General features: G+C 35.2%; 1 protein-coding gene across 11 annotated transcripts in view; it reads right to left on the bottom strand.

Moving 5' to 3' along the window:
- The window catches only part of CACNA2D1 (calcium voltage-gated channel auxiliary subunit alpha2delta 1), a 365,044-nt gene that overhangs the window by 112,701 nt on the left and 230,305 nt on the right, over nucleotides 1–22,038 (bottom strand). For all 11 annotated transcript variants that reach the window (XM_048302698.1, XM_048302701.1, XM_048302697.1 and 8 more), the window contains exon 7: nucleotides 864–995. In XM_048302698.1, coding sequence (XP_048158655.1) covers nucleotides 864–995 — 132 coding nt within the window. The remainder of the gene's footprint in view (nucleotides 1–863; nucleotides 996–22,038) is intronic.

Here is a 22,038-nt window from a genome sequence, read left to right on the forward strand (position 1 = left end):
GCAGTTGTGCTAATGATACAGTAACAGCTTTAGAATAATCCCCTTCACCCTCAGAAACACAAGCAATCTTGTTTAAACAGAAGAGAAAGGTTCTCAAAATTCCTCCTTAGGCAGTTGTAGGCATGAGTCAACATGCTTCACACTTGTCTTGTGTGTAGTGGACACATTATTCATTCATTGATAAAAGCATCACTTAGCAGCAGCAGCAGCAGCACAGGCCTTGCCTTAAAACAAGGCTTTCCATTAGATAGCAAACAACAAAAATCAAATTCAGACTACTCATGATGTAAATGCAGTAAAATATACATCTATTTAAATTAATTAGTGTCATCAAGTGATGGGATTCTTCAACTGGTGGAACAGATGCTGGTTGAAGTAATCAAGTTGTATAGACCTTAGCTCTAATAGCAAAGATGTACCTGTCAGAGGTTGTGGATTCTGAGGGACATGAACATAGCATGGTGCACTTGTATTTTCACTGACGTTAAACATGTGTCTACTTCCCAGGTCACTATCTTAAAAACTAGACAAAATCTCACTTGCAAATATTCAAGTGATTAATTACACAAGATACAGAAAACAATAGAAAGAATAAAATTAAATTTTCAGCTTTTCAAAGGACATAACTTTCTGTTCCTCTTACTGAAAAAAATACTAGTTACATATTTCATTCCCAGTTCCTTCCCCCTCATACTAGCTTTACACCAGAATAATTTCACAGTCCTTGAGTTAATTCTGATGTAAAGAAACTGGACCTATTGTAAAAAACCAATTTTTAGTTAAATTTTACTGCTTGTAGATCATTCAGAATATTTTTAATGCAATATATGGCATAGGACAGTTGTCTAGGACAGTTCAGTTACCTGGATAATACCTTGCGAGCCCAGTGGCACTACCAAAGACCTGCCATAATAAAGTGGGGTCCTCTTCTCTGTTCCGCTTGAACACATCATCCAGCGCTGCAGTCCAGTTGAGTTCATTTAACACTATCGTTGCTGTCAGAGATAAAACAAATTTACTATTAGAAAGTCACATTCTAACGTGGGAAGCAATGGCTACAAAAAGCAAACGGGAATATTGAGAAAGCGATAAGATTTAATTTAACTAATCCAGAAATTAAATTTTAAGGAACGCACTTCTTTTCCTTGGGCATTTTCTTTAAATTCCTCACGCTCTTTTCTTCCGGTTGCATTATTTGCATGCCATGACTCTTGGGGTATTTGCACAGACAATATCTTCTATAAATACTTCGTTTCTGAGATGTCACTCTAATTGCACTTCCCAATCATAGAAAGGATTGTTTATAGAAAAATATATGCAAACATATAAAGTTGATGCTTACTAATCACAACATACTGCATTAAGAACAACTAGAATGACATCAACAAAATTAGGTATAATATAAACATAACAAAGGTGTCCCTTTCAGAACGGATTATATGGCAAAAAGACATTGATGAGCTATTTCTAGTGTTAAGGTGGGGCTGCATGAACAGCAGTGCTCATTATCACACACTAAACAGATCTTAAAGTTCATAGATGTGAGCTCTTAGAGTAAGGACAGCAAAGTGAATGTTAACATTTATGAGTTAGGTCATCTCCACAACTGACTTAAAATACAAGAAAATTCACATTTCAGCTAAACACTATGTTGCCAGTTACACAGAAACCTACATTCATGAAGTTGTCCTCCACCAATACTTGTTTTAATCAATCAAATAGTTTGTATAATGAAACAAATATGGATTATTTTAACATGTTCTGCAACTTTTTGAGAAATAGATATATTGAGAAACTTTAAAATTGAACATTAAATGATGAACATGTTCCAGTTTGGCCAGATTTAGAAATATATCCTCTGAGAGAAGGCAGATCACAACCATCCCTCCCCCACCAGGTTTGGGAAAAATAAATTCTCCTTGAAGGAAAGTGAAGGAGATAAAAACTATTTATTTAACAAACACACAGGAAAAGGAAAATAATGCTAAGTAATAAAATCTCTCACTGTGGAGAAAAAAACTGGGAAAGTGTTAGAGTCCTCCCTTTGGTCTCCTTGGAGCTGGGGCTTGGCCCAGGGCCCAGCCCTCTGTGCCCCGTGGAAAGTCCTCCTGATGTGCTCTGAGGTTGGAGCAGTCCAGTAGAAAAGGGAGAAAATCAGAAATTCCAGGGAAGGAAAAAAAGTTGAACTCTCAGTCTCTCTCCAGAGAAAAAGAAGCTGAACAACTGGCCAAAAGCTGACCGGGCAGCCGCAAGCCGGGCACTTCCTCGCTCCCGTCTCACAGCTGGAAAGAAAAGTTCCTATCTCTGTGTGACCTTGAACAAGCTGCAAACTGCTTTGAAGAAGTTTTGCTCAGTTTTTCCTCCCCCCTCTGAGGCTCAGTTTAGAGGCATAGAAAGGCACAAAAATTAATTTCTGGGCATAGGGCAGCAATATGGGATACACATCATAAAGCCACCCCAAGACTGCTACACTAAAGAGTCAATGGACTGGAGTCAGTAATCAATGAAATTTTATTATGATACAAAACACCTTAGGATATAGCTTATGATAAATCATGCTTTTCACCTCAGTCAGTTGTAAATATTCCATTAATTCTCTCCCATTCTCCTCCTTTGCCCCCCCCAGTCATATTAATTTTAGGCAATTTCAAATGCACAGGTAATTATGAAAAGCAAAGGCTTTTTGATGGTTTAGTCACTAATTCTTTCTTTTGTGTTTCCTAATGGATTGTAAGCAATGTTTCTTAAATTGAAGCACCTAGATCAGCAAGTCAAGAGTGGAAAGGGAACTAGAGGGAAAAAAAACTTTTGCAAAGAGCTAAAGATGTAGTTATAAATCCAATGAACATTGCCACTGGCATAGACATCCTTCTTACATTATGGCATTGTACACAGGAAAGAAAATTCACTTTGTCTTGCAAATGGGCAAGTCAAGCTGAAATAAAATCAGTTCACATTTAAGGGACCTGAGTGGCATTACAGTGCAAAATTTGGTATGTAAGTCCACATCCTAGCCCTGCTACAATGAAAAAAAAAAGATAAAACTAAGAATGGATTGAAAGTTAACAGTTTACAGCCCATTTCCAAAGTGAGGCTTTTAAAAGGTACTAGAGAAATGAGATCACAACATTAAATTTTATAGGCTTGTTTTTAAAGGTTAAGGAGAAAATTGCTACACCATGTATTTTGCAGAAAGGTTTATCTGTTTTTTTCAGAGTAGTTTTAAGATATTACACTCTCAAGAGATAGCTTTTTGAAGAAATATCAAATTAAATTTCCAACTCTTGAGATTTCCTGTAAGCCATACGCTCATATTGTATACCTCTCCCTCTGTAAAGTAGATAATTACAAATAAATATATGTTTACTTAAAGAAGAACATTTCCCTGAGATACCATAAAATGTTAATTATAATTTTAAAATGGTTACTGTTCAATTATGTCTTTTAGATCCTGTTAGACCTGCTGTGCAATTAAGCATTGTGTACGAACTTTCTAATCTTGACTTTGTATCAGATCTTGCTTCCAGAAGTGGCTCCATAAAGTCATTAGAAGCTCTGTCACTTAGGTAGACAAGACATTTTCGGCTTGATTTTGTTTCATGTTACTCTTTCCAGTTCAGAGGGGCTGGTACCAATCTCTTCACTCTCGTGGCCAGTGACAGGACTCGAGAAAAAAGCAAGGAGCTGTGTCAGGGAAGGTTTAGGGAAAGGTTCTTCAACGAGAGGGTGGCTGAGCACTGGAACAGGCTCCCCAGGGACGTGATCACAGCACCAAGCCTGACAGAGTTCAAGAAGGATCTGGACAATGCTCTAAAGGCACATGGTGTGACTGAGGTGTCCAGTGCAGGGCAAGGAGCTGGACTTAATTATCTTGATGGGTCCCTTCTACATTCTTAGGTAGCCACTTCAAGGCATCACCATTTAGCATATTTTATGATTCTGTGATTGTAGTATCACCCAAAAAATGTGTTGCAAAGAGTTACATATGTATACATACACCTCTGCACATACACAGTCATATATGTAAATATATATCTTAAATACACACATACAAAAAAAGGAGACAGTCTAAAAATAACAAAATAACTAAATACTGAAGTGCCAAATCCATACACTGGAACTGATAATTTTAGCACTTTATTAGACTTGTTGAGATTAGGCTATAAAGTAAGAGAGAAGGATTACTAGATCTTGTTTGTAATATTTCTAGGAAAGCGATGATTTACAGTCAGATCTAAGAGTTTTATGATATTATTTAAGTCCCACTTTCCCCTTCCTCCTCTTCCTCTATAACTTTCTCCCAAAGACAAATACAACAGCTTAAAAAATCCAAGAATTTGCAGCAAAGGGAAAATCCAAGACCGTCAAATAGCCCAAGATATGAAGCCAGAATTTAAAAAATAAATAATATGGAATTCAAGAAAAGCAACAAGAACAGGACATCTTAACAGATGGAAACAAATAAATCTGGGAAAAGGCTACTAACAGTTTGTAATATATCTGTTCTCAGGCACTGAAAAACAGATATTCCTGTGCCCCAGAAATTCCCAGGTAAGTGCCCGAGTCTCATTTCAGTATTAAACTGTAACAGCACACATGACAGGTTCAACATATATCACCTTCCTCTTAATTCACTTTCTCATTATGACAAAAAAATTGTGTTTGGAACAGAGACACAGTTTACTTGGTGGGACTGATATGCAAATAAGTGATTGTATGATCATTAAAACAATCATTCCTGGAGCAGTTTGCTATTTGTAATTCAAACTAGATCTGTTCATTCAGGTTTTTTGGGGTTTTTTTTGTTTGGTTAGTCGGTTGGGTTTTTTCATTCTATCTAAAAGTATACTGGATACAGAATGCACCCACATCTGTGTTAACTAATCCACTAATCAGTAAATGAGGAAAACGGTGCTGGGAATTTTAGTTTGAATAATTTATTTTACTAAGTGTTTTTCCAAAACTTCTATTCATATTTTCTTTCTGCTAGAGCATAAACCTTGCACTTTAAAAAGTAAAGCTGTAAATCAAATCCTCTTTTTTTTTTTTTTCCCCTTTCTTTTTTTGGAATGCAACATCACTGGTGATAGGGAACTTCACTACCTCTGAGTTCTGATTTAAAGCCTACAACCACGTATTAGAAACTTTCCAAAGAAAAGCAAGCAGACCAAGTCTTAAACAGCAAAAAGCTAATCTTCAAATGGTTCCTTATAAAATATCCTGATTCTCAATTGGCACATAAGAATCAAAGCAGTAGTACTTTCACTAGCTCATAGTAGAGACATAGCGCCTGTCAGAATACCCTAATTGGAGAGATAGTTTATATTAACCTCATTTACATAGTGAAAATTTATTTTCTGTTTAAAAAAGAAATGCATTTTACTAAAATAAAATGTTTAGAGGTGTTACAGTCACACTTCTGAATATCTACTTGTCTTTCTTTTGAGTTAACTTACATACAGGAAAGCACTTTTGACTGATAATTGGCAGAAACTCTAATTGGAGAACACTCTCCAATAAGCTTATTTTCAATTCTACTAAAAGAAGTCTTTGAAGATTGCTACTTCAGAGTACTTCAGCTGCTACCTTTCACATGATAGAAGCAAGATGAAAAAATAAAATTCATCATCACACAATATGAAACATGATTTTTTCTGGCTAGTTCCACTGAACTCCATCCATCTTTTCATTTTTTCCTTTTCTTTATGATATGAGGTTTAGGGGCCTTGACAAGGAATGGATTCAATTTTCCCCTGCAAATGCAATCAATAAAAAGTAGGGAGCACTGCTGTGTTCTCTTTAAAAGAACTGGAATATGTTTCTGATGATTTATTCTATGTAGAGACTCTGGCCTGCATAGAAGACAGAGAACAACTTTATTTGAAATGCCTGGGAGCTATTTCCGATATCTGAAAATATGTGAGCTGCTGTTCCCTGATGTGGCAGCTACACAGACACTGGGGAGAACAGAAGGGAGCTCCTTAGCAGTTCATTAATCTTCTTTTAATGTCTGGAATGTATTACTCTTCCATATCCTGCTTAATGAAGTTGTTCCTTTGATTTCTTTAAAGATAAAACTGAGTAGTAATTGTCATGATTTAAATATATATTTTCAATATCAAATATTATGGTATTTAAAAGTGGGCACAGAGGGACAATACTTTTTCAAGTGCACATTTTTGCATATATGTGTGCAGACACAGACACTTCCATCTGTAGCCATGCTCATCAGATAATAGAGAAAATCTACTGAAGGCATAAACCAGTTTTCTTTATGACTTGTGCATTTCAGTATTTTTTTTAAAGATTACATTCCTTCATGTTTATGTTAAATTACACAGAATTTTATTCACTCTCCACTGTCACTGGAAAGTTGCACTCCTGTCTTCTCTTACATGGGACTAGGAAGGAACGGACATTTTATTTTAAGGTACTTTTAAATTAGATTTTTGCACTGGCTTATCCATATGTCTGTCTGTATTAGTATATACATATACACACATGCATTTTCTACATAACTCCCAAATATAATAATCTGAAGAACTGTTCTAGTAGTAACTTGAACTTCAACCCTTCGAATTTAGATGTGTGTTATAAGCCAGCTTCTTCTGTCTTGCAATAGCAAAACAGCCAAAGCAAAGGAAAGATTCTAGTGGCTTCAAAGTGAAGGTTTTCTCCAAGGTAGCTGGTCCTTTGAGTGGCACTGGAAACCTGAATATAGATATTTATGCTTTCCATAGAAAACCATAGGAAAGTGTCCAACTCAAAACAGTCATCCAAAGAAACTTTACAGCTGGTTAGAAAACAGTTAAAGGAGAGCAATAGGAAAATTTTGAGAGATAAGGGAACTGGGTAGTATTTTATCCACCCTCTCTTTTAGACTCTTAACTCTTACCAAAACAAGGCAAATGCCAAGGCAATGTATCTTTTTCACTCAAAGCAAGGGGGGAAAAGCAAAAATAGGTCTTTGAATTTAACAAACAACAGTTATTATACAGTGACATTTCCAATTGGATAGGTCATTACTTTATGTGATGCTCTGCTGGATCTTGTACATGTTACATATCTTCATACTTGTTACGAAATCTTGTTTTGAAAGAAGCATTTCCATTTCCTTACATATCATAATTTAAAATTAGTGGATGATCAGAGCTGTTTGGGTAACATGTATTTAGTGATGAATAAAGCCAAAGTACTAAAATACAATTTTTAGCATATGGAGCAATTATTGAATCAAATAATTTCAATTTCTATCGAGTAGACATATCACACTCTCAATTAAAGGTATAAGTGATAAAATGTCATGTACTTTTTTTCCTTAAATGAACAACTTCTCCACTCCTCATTAGATATTTGACATTATGTCCCAGACACTTCTATAAATAATTTCATGAAGAAGTCACTGAAGTCTAGAATAATGTTGTGTCTGCTTCAAATCAAGTAAATTAATGCTATATGTTGTCTGCTGCCTGGCTTAGCTGCCACATGCTGATAGCCAGACAAGCACAGTAAAATCTCATTAAAATAACTAACGCCCAGGAGAAGGAAATGAGAATAAAAATGTCAAGAACAGGAAAGGGAGCTAAGCTTATAACTCAACAAAAAAAGAGTTAATACAATGCAGAGTCACAGACTCTTTAGTATACACTCATAATTATTCAACAAGTTGTTTATCTCTACAAAACACAAAAGACAATCATATTGTGAACTGCAACCCATTGTTGACAACAGCATTTGTGTATCTTACATGTTGCTGCCTTGCTTCCTCTTACCTCAAAACATACCAGGATGTATTCCAGAACGGAATAATACCCGATGGAAACCATACAGTACTGAAGGTTATTTTCTGGGAAGATGGCAAGAAGACAAAAAGTATGAAAAACACTGCTCATTAGAGTGGTTCTAGAGGACTTTTCAGATTTTGTACTGATATGCACAGTCTAAGAACCTGCTGATTCTTTATTTTTATTATTATAAAAATACTAATTATATTATTCACTATTAGTTTTACAGGTTACTTCAAAGTAGGACCTCTATTTAGAAATAATTCCTTCCTTAAAAAAAACCCCAAACCCCAAAAAACTCCCAAAAAAACCCCAAGAAAAAATCCAAAGAGATGAGTATGTTGTGTTTTTATGGAAATATAAGGGATTAAATATCAAAAACCACCCACATATTTCATGTATTAACTCTGCTCTTCCTTCACTTTGCTCTAATTTTTTGTTAGCATTTCAAAGGATATCATAGTGACATTCAAATTAACTATACAGATATGCTTGAGCTTTAATGAAGACTTCTCTCTCTAAAAAAATTAATTAGGTGTTAACAAAACCAAATAAAAGCAATCAAAAGACTGTCTGGAAATGCTGTTCTGGAATAACTTATTAAACTCTGTCTTCATTCTGCCAGAGTATCGCCACTTCAATAACTTTTTAATCACGAGAGCACCTTAAAAGATCAGTAAATCCCAAGCAGTAGCTGGGTTAAGTGAAAAGGAGAAGGGCTAGAACAGACCAATTCATGCAAAAATGCTCTATTTCTTACCTTATGCTTTCTGCTTTTTTTTAACCATTTTGCTGTTTTTCATCACATTTTGTTTTAATTGTAGTCTAAAAACAGCTAATTCAGAGCTGGATGCTATCCCCTGTTGGTTTTATGTAGATCACCTCTTAAAGTTCTTGCAGTTATTCTTACAACATACATAATGTCCATCAACACTTCCTTCTATCCTCTCCCCACCATGGCAAATTGGAAAGCACACGTATCTCCAGTAAAAATAAAGATGTGTTAGTGCAATTAAATAAAGATCACTCATCATATTGTTTGGGATTCTATAGGTTTGTTTAGTCCATCATGACAAGGAGATGAACTGCAAGTGGACAAAATGCTGAAAATGGGCGCTTAGATGGACTGGGAAGAACAGAAAATCTGCCTCCTGAAAGTAGACAGAGGTTCAGTAATGCAACCCAAAAAATGAGTCAGAAAGCAAGCCCACCTTCAAAAATGGGATGCAAGAGTAAGGATGGCACTGGCACAATAACAAATAGGTAGAAAGTACTTAAGAATAAATTAGAACAGGCAATTAGAAGGTCTCTTTTAGAGCAGAAGGTCCTAGAATGGTCTTTTGCTAGGAGATACCAGCAAGCAGCCCAGATCTTTTAAGATCAAGCTTGATCAGTTTAACAAAGGAATGACATGGGCTAGCTAGATTAAGAATTGGATTTGTCAAGCAAAAAGCTGCCCTACTCTGATATGTCACCCTTTGTTACAAATAAAGAAAATGTCAATTTAGAAGCTTAAATTTAGTAACCACAAAAATGTATTTTATACAGAGTTAATGGCAGAGCAATAATTGGATGTAAAACCACTTATTCATCTTTAATTAATGAACATTAAATGCTTGCAAATAAACTATGGATATTTATATTGACTTCATATATATTTCTAAATAGAGTACATACATATTTATATTTTATATAATATAAAATATTCAAATTAATTATTAATACTTTATTGTAAAATTTATTTTCTTATATATGTAATATATGGAGAACACATATTTTAAGAAATATTAAAGTAATACAGAGGATTTGGTTAATGGATTCTAATCTAATCCCCATATAGATGAAATATTAAGGAATAGCAGGCTGGTTTATTTTATTTAAATATATCTCTGGCAACAGAAATCTAAGACACACCAAGTGTGAGGGGAATACAGCGCACAAGCAGGAAACGTGAGAAAAATGATGATGAGACAAGGTCTGTTTTATCACCTGAGCTGGTACAGATGTGACAGCTCCTGCTCCTCATCAATATTCCAACCAGCTCATGGATGAGCCTTACAAATTAAAAATAATGAAATTTCCACAAACATTCTTTTTTGTTGCTCTTCTTCTTCTTCTTGTTGGCCAAAGCTTGGTTCAAAGAGGAGGTGGACTGATATTTTCTGAAATTCAACTACCCAAGGAAAAGTCCCCCTCTCCAACAGAGGAAAATCTGTACCATGTGCAACTGCATCATGCATTCTCAGAACAGAAAAACAGAATAGAAATTGTTATTCTTGGCCCTAGCATCATCATAGGTATTGTACTCTGACTGTTAAATGTGTGGTTTGGTGTTGTTCTCCAGATTACATAGAGGGAATATGAATAAAATTCCTCTCTCTTAAAGATCATGGGGCTATAAAGTACCAGAAAGTTGAAGGCTTGCTGCCTGTACAAACAGAGGTGTTCCTCACTCTGAAAGTTTCTCACTTCTATTTCTTGTTATAAAGGCTTACCCTGTTACTTTACAAGAGGAAAAACACACTAATTTTATTTCATCTACAGCATTTACTCTATGAGGAAGGATACACAGACTCCCAGTCCCAGTCCATTCTTCTGACATGCCAAGCTGTGTTCCATTCTTGGACTGAATCCTGGCCTCCCTGAAGTTAATGATAAAAATTTTACTTCCCAGGGAACTGATTTCATGCTTCATCTTCAGAACACTGTAACTCTTCGGTGTTCAGCCACTCTGTACACAGTATTTTGGCAGTCTGATGCAATAATCGGATGACAATATTAGGAGTTGGGCTTATTGCTTTAGACGTTTTAAGCAAATGCAAAAAAAAAAAAAAAATCCTTATAAACCACTTCATAAGGATCCAAATGCCTTTGAAATAATAAAAATCTCAAAAGGTTCTTTGAAAACATAGTAAAATTAAGCTTCTTTGTAGTCGTTTTTGTCTGCTTCCATGTCATGGGTACTCTCATGGGTATATATTAATCTGAATTTTCGCTATTCGCTACTTTAATCACTCAGTATAGCAGTTCTTTGTTCTACAATGTCCAGACGAAAATAAATTTTTGCAATCATGTGCTTGCTGAAGGTCTCCTTGTTTTTAATTTACTTTGTGAATATAAAACCACAGGACAAGGCAATAAAGTTGCAGAAAACTGGAATGGGATGAAGAAAGACATCTTATCTTACACCTACTTTACTGTTTAACAAGAAATTTTATCTTCTTATAAATACCTACCCTAATGGCCTAAAGTGTACTGCATTTTAGTTGCTTTAGCCTCCCATATTTAACTAACACTCATAATCCTTCCTGAATGTGTAAATACTGCATAAACAGAGCTCTTAAAATGAAAGAAGCTGCTGAGTTTGAAGTTTCTAAAGGCTTCTATATGGATTGTTTCCAAAACTAGGGAGAGAAAAATGTATTAAGGAAACACAGACACAGCTGGAGCAATTTCTATGAAGTGAAAAAATGCACATGGAAACAAATTAGTTAAAAATATATTATACAAAACCCTGAAGTCACACAGTATTTTAAGCAGCAATTTTCAGCTGAAGTCAGGGAGTAAGGATACAGCGTGCCATATTTCCCAGGATAAGGAGGAGGATATAAAAGTATGAATCTGGATTTAAAATAAAGTGGAGGAGTCATATCACATAGTGAAATAAACAAAACTTCAGCCTCATTCTTACAGGCATTTCTACACATATATAACTTCTGTATTTGATAAATGAAAGAAGCAAAACTGATTGCCAGCAGCTCAGCATCCGCTAAATCTCACTGTGCTCTGCATCAATTCAGATGCATCAATTCAGGATGTACTCCAGGGAAATAATTGCCCAATCTGCTAATAACCCATTGCAGTAATTGTTTCAAAAAATGAAAAGGAAAGACCCAATGTTGTTTATTTTTTTTCTTTTTCATATAACTTTCAGAAAAAAACAAACAAACAAAAACAGCAACCGAAAGAACCAATGAAGCAACAGAAAGCTTCTTGTAAGAAACTCATTACTTTGTTTTTCTAACAGCATACTGGTTTCAGTGGCTTCACCTGTATCAGCCAGAAGTGCAGGGCAAAGGAATCAGGTATGTATATTGAAAAAGTTGCTACTGGGATTGCGATATTCATATACAGGATTTGGAGATTTTATTTTCTGCTACATCTGATCTGTGCTGTAGCCTGAATGCCCACTAACAGCAGACGTGGGCCAGGGGCACTGTGAGAGTGCACCTTTTGGTCAGGCTGCATCGGAGGGAAATCCAGCTGCCACTCTTGGAGATGGCTCAGCAATGTCAGCTGCAGTAACTTGGGCCCAACTGTTTTATTCCAAAGGGCGTTTCTGACCTGAACTACAGTCCTAACGTAGACAGCTCCAGCTCTCATGAAGCAGTAATGGCCAGATAAATCAGGCAGCTGAGAGTGAGAGCAACCTGCTCTCCGGTGGCAAAGAAGTTCACAGTCAACTGGCAACACTTAATTTCATACTCAAGAGTGTCATTGTGTCTCAAGCACACTGTCACCTCACAATATTAATTTATCTGTAGCAGCAGATGTATTTGGAACATAGCAATATTTTCTAGTATAACTGCAAGGAGAGGACACTCAACTTATTTAACAAGACGGGCCTGAACATAATAAAAAACAAACAAAACACATATTTTTACAGACATACAAAGAAATTGTAACACATTTAACAATGAACTTCTTATCTGAAAACAAACAGCTTCCTTGATACAAATATTCTGTAGACTAATGGCCAGCTTCCCACCTGTAGCAAGTGGACATATTTTCACTAAAGCCACTGTTATGTTATTCCAGTATATAATATGGAAACGAGGCTGATTTTTATAAGTATTTGTTTCATCATTATAACTTGCAGCCCAAAAGTAAAATTAAGGTACTTTCAGTGTCCAAAACCACTCTACATAATAGTTAAAATTTAATTTACTAAGTTCTTCTAAATGTTTTATGCATATAGCAGTGGCTCAGAAAAGGAGACATCACCAGTGGAAAAGAAACCAGAGCTGGGCCCCTGGTTTATGGAAACTGATGTACCAATACTGAGGGCACTGGTGCTAAATCAATTTGATGTACGTGCTTTTAACTTTGATTCTAATGCTGACTTTCAGGAAAATCTTTGGTGCATCACAATCTTACTGAACACCTTCCTCAGCTATAGAACAGGAACAGTTTATTTATTCTCAACGTCAGCATCAGATTCAGTATTGAAATGTAAAGCTCTTTAATGTCTTAAAAGTCTTTTGAATGATTTCTTGACATAATCTAGCTCTGTGGCACAAGAGCAGCTTTATGACATAGATAGTTCCATATTGTTTATGAATCAACATCTGGCTAGCATGCTGCAGTTGTAAACTCACGTCATATGTAAAAAAATTACTTTGTGCATTTTTTTCACAGCCTCAATCCAAAAAATGGAGCAACAACTGATGCCTGTAGAGCTGTCAAACAAAACTCACTTTATGATGTCAACCTATGTAGTTTTTCATTTAAGATCTTCAGGCTTCCTATCAGCGGCAAAATGTAAAAAAAAAAAAAAAACACAACAAAAAAAAAAAAAAAAAACCAAAAAACCAAACAATTTCTTTTGAATTCAAGAGAAAAAAAAAATTAAATGGCAAAAATATTTCTTTTTATTAAAATAAGACATACATATTTTTGCAGAAACAAACAAAAGGTTGTTTTATGCCTTCAGTTATGTACAAGAGAGAGACAAAAAACAGGCAAGATAGAAATGTTCTGGATAACAAGCTCCTACAAATTTACTTCATGGACAACATTTAAAGAAACACTGTAGGACTAAGCAAAGACAATTATTTTCATAGCCAAAGACAATTTTTCTCACAAAATGAGATTTCAGGTGCATGACCTAGTGAGTAATCATCGGGTATCTATCCCTTGTCTCCCTTCTTGACAGCTTATGCCACAGCAAAGCATAAGATACTGTCAAAGGCATCCGGTTCTCACTTTGTGACAACATACAACAAACCAGAAAAGCAGACAAGCTATCCATCATCGGCTGAGAAGAGTATAACCCCTAAGGCAAGGGAATGGAGTAGAAAAATGCTGCAGCTATGCAATTTGTCACAATTAATTACTTCATTATTAATGTATTATGATTCCATTTTGTTAAGTATGATCTAATCAAATAAGTAGAAATCTTTCATGTCTTGAAAATTTTAAAATGATAATTGAGACCCAATATATTTAGACAAATATGAGCAGGGGATGGAGGGAAGAACTCTATCAGTAGCAAAACAGAAGTTATTGGAGAGTTCTGCCCTACCCTTCAATTCCCTACTGTCCTCCCGGTTTTGGAAAAGCAAAAACAACTACTCAACATCCCTCTGCCTCTGACCTCTCTTTCCCTGTTTTCTGTGACAGATCAAATAAAGACTAGTTTTGAAAACTGAAGGAAACTTTACTGACTAGAAATGGAAGAAAAAGTGTTGCAGAATGAACCTGATGCAGAAATGAAGAGACATTAATGAAAAATTAGCTGAAAAGGTGTGTTCTGTGCAGGTATGTAGGATATACCAAAAAGTGAAAAGAATTTATTTGGGAGATCTATAATTGGAAGGAAAAAATGCCGTATTTTGAGACAGTACGTCAAGAATAATGTTTGTGAGACAACAAGAAAGTGTCTCCTGACATTACCTAAACAATTAGCTCTGATTATTCTGAAAGGAAATGGGAAATAAGACAGTAACTCCATCCAATCAACTGAAACTGAGCTACTTGCAGAGGTGCACAAAAAAAATCTTTAAAAAACTATGTGTTTTGTACTATTTTCCATCATCAATCAAGAAAAGACATATAAAAATTATTTTAAAAGCATATATACATGATTTGCAGCTAAATAAATTTTAAATATTCAATATCTTCTGGATTAGATGTTACATAATTTTGTAAATACATGGTTATATATGTGTACATATACATTTCACATATGTTTGCAAAAGCAGTGAGTAATCAGTTCAATCTATGGACGAGAGTAAAAATATAGTTCTCACACTGGAGTGGGAAGAAGCTGAGATAAACAGCTATTTAATTTTGCCTCAGGTTGCATTCAGCCCTACTCTAGGCTTTCATAAGCCATTCCAGCAATTTATATTTTGCTCATGATCTTGCTTCATCTGCCTAGAGCGTTCAGTGTTTGCATCTAGCAAGACTGTGCTAAGGATTAAATAAAATGAAAAGAATAATAATAATTTAAAAACAAAATTTAAAAAGCCCAAAACAAACAACTGGAATGTTTGCTTGTTGTGTCTGAAAAAATGCAAAAAAATAGGCTTACTGTTTAATTTTCTAGAATTTTCTGGGTTTGCAATCAGGACATAATTCACTGTTTCATCCAGTGACTATATTTGCTGACTTAATCAGCATTGTATTACCCTAAATGTCACAAATAATGCATTCTTCAGTGGGATCTTCTAGTAAAACCTGAATTAGCAGAGTATCAGCAACACAAAAATACAGATTTAGTGATGTGAGTAGTCTCCTTGATATTAATGCATATTGGGATGCTAGGTGGGAGAGTTTTCCTTCCAATGTGAGCAGCAAAATTGAATACCAGCATTGTCAGCCACTATATCAGCATTGCTAACATTTTAATTATTATTTGTTAGGTCTTCAGAGTATATTTAATAGAAAAACAGGACAAAACTCTAATGCAGGAACTCTGGTTTGCTCTTCTTTAGACTGCTACATAATCATGGAATGGTTTGGGTCGGATGGGGACCCTGAAGACAATCTGGTTCCAGCCCCCTGCCATGGGCAGGGACACCTTTCACTAGAACAGGTTGCTCAAAGCCCCATCGAACCTGGCCTTGGACACTTCCAGGGATGGGGCATGACAATGCTCATCTGCCTCATCTTTCAGCTTAGTGACTTCAAGATGACCCCCGGCTCTGAAACACTCAAGCAATATTTCTGTCTTTTGAAAGTTTAACTACCACAATGCATGAAAAATGCTAATGGATCATTCATGAGAGAACATGAATCAAATAACTTATCTGAGCAAGTAGCAAAGAAATCTCAGCACTATCACAATTTTGATCTTCAGAGATAAAAGGTGAATTTAGCTCAGTGACAATCAATCCCTTATTGAGAGTTCAATGGAGTTTGCTGTATTACTTTTTTTCCTTTCCTATATCTATATCTTCACATATTGGTGCTATTTGAATTATTTTTCAGTAGTCAATACTAGTGTTAAGAAATCAAGGCAACTTTCAGAGAAGTGAGCTTGAAACACGAATAGTGAATAAATTACTTATCAGTGCCATAAAGAACTGGCACACATCTCCTGAAACAGTGTCATTACAGTTATTGCTCCAAAAACCCCAGACAACAACCCCTCTCCAAGCACAGAGAGTGATGCTGTATTTTCTAAAAGGAAATTTCTAGAGCATCCTTACAAAAGACTCTGGAGCAGCAGATAGGTTGGTGGAAGAAAGGCAGAAATTCATTTTAGTCAATATTGTCTTGTGACTTTAATAACATGGAATATCTTCATTTTCTTCAACTCTACTGAAACAAAAGGCCCAGAAAGCTTTCTCTTGTGTTTCCCACTCTCTAGTTAGTGCTATCAAACAGCGCATTTTTGCAAAACAAAGGATTCAATTATTTATAAACAACACTACTGAAAGAACTGTCTGAGACAGATTTTAAATTCTCAAGCTGTGCCTTCATCTTTGCAGACCTTCAAAACATATCTTGGCTTGAAGTTTAGCCTAGAATTTCTTGAACACAGCAGATGTGACTTTTTGCAATAATCCCACAAAAAATAAAATATAAGCCACTGAAAAGAGACAATGTGGAGAATATGAATTTGGATGCTTCCCGTCCAAGGATGCATAAAATATTCTTTAGAAGTCTACACCAAAATACTTTCTTCATTTCCTCAGAACCGTCCTGTGACTTGCAATAATTTACAAAAGCTATTAAAGAAAGAAAAAATAACTAAAAAATTGCCAGAAGGTGACCAAATAACAGCATATTTTAATTTCAGTAACTTAAACAAATAGGAAACATAATAATAAAAGAAACAAGTACACTAAGATAGCATTATTCTTATTTACATTATCACATGTCCTAATCTTTCCAATGCAATGATTTCTGTTTTACTTATTGTACATATTCCCATAATAATTTTATTCTTACAAGAACCCCCTATTTTTAATTTTTTTTATTAGTTTGCATTGCATTTGTTTACATATAAATCATATACATTCAGCCATCTTTCACTTATGGGTCAGATTTTATTGGCCTCTGTTTTATATTTATCTTATTCTAGCAAAGAGCTTTCACTTCTGTTGTCAGCTTCTATTGAATGTTTTTGTATTGATCTTTCCAAAGTAACAGCTTTCCACTTCCATATCGCTTTCATAGGTATCATGTTCATTTTTAAATTGAAGTCATCATTTTGATACTCCACTGCCTTTTTCCACATTATGTCCTTTCTACTGCTAAAAGCACTTTAAACGCTTGGTTTTGGCATTACTGTTAACCACTCAGGAGGACAATCCAAAACCCAGCAATGACTTGGTTCAGTGTCTCTTACAGTGCTAAATTCAGAGCACTCTTATATGATACCTTTCAATCTTTACACCAAACACTATCCCCTCTTCCACTTATCCCACTGATTTTGATGGGAAGAAAAATAAACTAAAATTTCATAGTAGTGTAACCTGGCCACACACACACACACACAGAGAGAGAGAGAGAGAAAGCTGCATATTTGTTTTATGGTACAAGTAGGACAATTGACTTTTTTCACTTATTTATGAAGCCTTTAGAAAAGCAAAACTTTCCACACTGGTCAGGAAATATTTCTCCAAAAATAACTTAAGAACTGATGCTTCTTCCCTAGGATTTCTTCTCCACACCACTTCATTCCCATGTACCCTCAGTGAAACACATTCTTCTTGTGACCTGAAAAGGCTGATTACTACTGGTTTCCAGATCTGAGCCTTAAAATGCTGTATCTGCCCCCACAAATTTTCTCAATTCCATTTCAGACTAAAACAATTTAAAAAGTGTAGCAGTGCACAGCACATCTGCAAGCAGCACTGTGGGTGTAAGAAGGACGGAGCAGGTGCCATCCTCTCTGGGTTATCACCTGTGTGACAACAGCTTTGAAGGACAGTAAAAATCTCAGCCTGGATAGATACCATTATTGTGAAACTTAATTTTTAGCCATATAATACTGGTAAACAAATAACAACTGGCAGTTAGAGGTTGCTACGCTGGAGAAGCTCTAGCCTAAGCCTTTTTTTTTTCCTTTTTTCACCACTGTTTTCTCTATAAAGTAAATACATCACCAAACTTTCTTCAAATTAATATTGAAAGACCACATCAGGGTTTCATAATAACCATAACACAGAGTCCAACATTTTAAAGCAAGTCAAATACAAAACCTTAGGTATGTATTTACTGAAAGAGAAACAAATTATTTTTTAATTTAAAAAAAACACAACAAAACACATGTTTTGTAACATCAACAAATTTTATCTCAAATCATTTAACTCTCACAGTATGACTCTTAGCACACAGCATCTTGAGATCAGCCCACTAATCTCTTGAGTAATATTCACAATAGTGGACCAGAAAAATAAAATTAGTAGAAGTGAACTAAAAGAAAGAGAGAATTTTATAAAATTGGAAGACTAAAGGAACAAGCAGGCAACTCTTCCAGGTCACATGAAATCTCAGAACAGCAGAACATTAGGGAGCAATTAATTTTCTAGAACAACACATCTCAGAGTCTTGATGGCAGTCAAAAATGCCTTTCTTCAGCCAGAAGTTATCTCTACAAATACAGTCGATCCCACAATTAATCTTAGAAATTAATGCAATCAATATTTCCCCTAGCAAATATATTCAAAAACCTGTAGAAAATAATTATTCACAATGGAAAAAAAATCAATAATGACTCACTGGGCTACATTAAAATCATATATACTGGAGGAAAAAAAAAAAAAGAAAAAAAACCACAGAGAGCTACCCTAATTTAAGAGTTAAGTAGTTCTATCATCATGATTGGTGACATATATGCAAAATTTCCAAATAATTTTATGTCATACTTATACACTATGAAATGACATACTAAAGCAAATTTTCTTTATTTCACATCAAAGTTAACCTCACTGTAAAGGTACTGGGACAATTGGTCCCAGTCCCCCAAAGCACCCACCCTTTTGTACTTCTCCAGCTACACACTGCTCCTCAGATTGATATTATACAGCAACATAAGCCTTAAGTGCAGGAATGTATGTTCTAAATCCTGTATCTGCATAGAAACATCAAGAGCAGAACTTTTCCCAAGAAACACAACAATGCAGCTACTTCAATCACTACTCTTTCAGAATATAATCAGAAATTTATCAAAATGAGAAAAACTAATTAAACAAAAAAAAAAAAAAAAAAAAAAAAAGGGACTCGCTCTAATGGGATCTATAGAAGAAGCTTTTCTATTTTATTTCTTCTTCTAAAAAAAGTGATGAATAGACCAGTGTACAAATTTTCAGCTGCTTTTATTCCTAATGGAGCACAGTTATCATGTTTGAAGGTACATTTCACTGATTTGACATATTAGTAAGCCCTCTGTGTGGTTCAAATGATCCATTTATAGTGGAACCTGAAAACATTCATTTCCATGCTGCAGCTAGCACCAGAAGGCTATCTGACCCAATTTTCCGCTTACTCGCAGTGAGCAAAGTATGCTATTTATTACAATGTGGCTCTCATTACTGTTACATACGATTTAAAGCACAAAAGGTAGTTTCTGTTCTTTCATAAATTTAAATTGCTGGTGCTTCTAAGCCACTGCATTTCCAGTTACTGTAAGTGGAGTTTTCGTCATAAAAAATCTGTGCACATCTCTGTTGAGAAAATAAAACAAGGAATCATGTCTTGTAACAGCTGTCTACATTCACAGAATTTCAATTACTGAAAACTCAAACCCAAATGGTTTTCTTCTGAATTTGTTTCTGATTGAAGCTACCTACTTATGTGTAACCTATATGCATATATAGGTGTATATGTAGAGGTATATATATAGGCATAATGTGTGCAGAAGGCAGAACTCCTGCCTGAGAAAACCAATCTTTAGATTAGAAATGTCAGCGAAAACAGCAATTAACGTCAGGTTGGAATCAAAGGTGTGATGGAAGGAAGGAAGAACAAGACTGGACATAAAGCTGCTTGTACTGGAGCAGGTAAGTCAAAGAACCAAGAGATGCATTGGCAATCAGTAGAAGAAATGAATTGAAAAAACAAGCAGAGAAAGACCAGCAAGTGAAAAAGCAACAGTATAAATCTGATGCCTTCAAAGATAAAAAGAAAAAACAAGCAGCAGCAAATGAAGGAAACTGGAGAAAAATGGGCAGCTAATTCAAAAGGGATGGATGATACTGCAATTCCTCTGAGACTGCCTAAGACTGTACTTCTTTCAATATTTTAGAGACATGTCAGGATAATATATGCACATATTTAGTTGAAAGAATGGGAAAGAGAATTCTGGAAAATCACACTAACATCCCTAGAAGTCTTTAGAAAACAGTACTAAGGAAAATAGGCATATTATAAGGTCCACAAATCATACAGGCATCCTGTGTCCTAGGAACTAAAATACATAACATTGGAGAAGACCCCAACAACAGGAAGACAGAGGTTACTGACAGTTTTTCATGCTGGAATAAATAATTACGCTTAAACCTCCTTCACATTGTTCTGAAGCAAGTGTCACAGGTGACAAAAGATGTTCAAAGAAGTGAAGGCTCAGGTAATCCTCAGAAACGAATCTTGCCCACAAAGGAAAAAAAAATGGTCCAGAAAACAGAGTTATCACAGTTTGGTGATGTCCAACCACAATAAGCACAAAAACCATGTGGGTGAGTAAAGCTCTCAAGAGTTTCAAAGAAATCAGTGAGAAAAGTAGGGTCAAAGTTCATAGAATTTTTCAGCTAAAGGGGAAGAGATGTGAGACACTTGTGCACCACACTTCATGCAAAAACACAGAGAAGGAATTATATAATTGAAGCAATTTTAAAAAGAAACATCTCAGAGTATCAAACAGAGCAGTATTATAGTCAACACATCTGCTGTGTCATATCCACAGGAATTTTTCTTTGTCTACAGGTAAGAAAATGTAAAAGTGTGTGTCATAATTACAGTACTTTGAACAAATCCTGGAAGAAGTAGAGCTCTCAGTAGAGGATAACTAATTGAATTTGGAGAACATGAAACATAACTAAAATTATGACTAGAGCAAAAGAATATAAAGTTATAATGTACCAGCATTGTATCTTAGGTGACAAAAAAATAAAATGTTTATTGATTTTTGCAATACTAATCTTATTCTGAAGAGACAGAACTAATATGGGTTCAAAAACCTATTGACACAGGAAAAAAAAAAAAAGGAATATGAAATACAAAGACATTAACCCTCATCAAGGAGCACCACAAAGGTCAGCATACTAGAAGTATATTAGGGGAACATATGCTTGCCTTTCTTTGAACTCTTTCCTGGGAGTCTTCCAGTAGATACTTCCAGTTCTCAAAAGTTTTTTTTTAAATAAATGAGTATTATTTTCTATTTCACATTTTGACTTTGCAAATGTACTGTTAGTGTGGGAATAAAATGCTCTTAATCTCCCCTGCATTTTTTCCTGTGAAAGACTTTAATGGTGGCATTGATTTTCTACTTAGTTCTTAAGTTTACAAGTGGAAGGCAACTGGAATATAGTTTGTGACCTGTACCTCACAGCATCAAAAGAGTAGATGATTTTTAGGATGTGGATGCTTGAACTGGACAACTTCTCCCCTTGGTGACACCAGCATGGGTGACACAGAGCTATGGCTCCAGGAAACTGGCCTTGATTGTGCATTCTATCCCTTCCAGCAAAGCACATGAATTATTTCTACATATACCAATCATTTTTTAACAGAAGCTTTAAGCATTTGGTTTTTGATACAAGAAATCTAAGTTGCTGCCTCCCAGCTATAATAAAGTATCACATCTTAAGTATCAAAATCCTTTAAGCCTCCGAAATGATTGTGTGCTTGGTCCTACCTTCCTAGAAAAAAAATTAAAATAAAATGGAATTATTCTACATTATCAATTTGTACCTTCATTCATAGTACCACTAAAGAATTATGCTGAATGACCAAGTGATCAATAATTATTGACCTAGTAGCAGTGAAAATAGTAGATTGACTGTGATGTAGAAATAGG

Source organism: Corvus hawaiiensis, chromosome 4, assembly GCF_020740725.1.
Source record: "Corvus hawaiiensis isolate bCorHaw1 chromosome 4, bCorHaw1.pri.cur, whole genome shotgun sequence".
Classification (NCBI taxonomy): domain Eukaryota; kingdom Metazoa; phylum Chordata; class Aves; order Passeriformes; family Corvidae; genus Corvus; species Corvus hawaiiensis.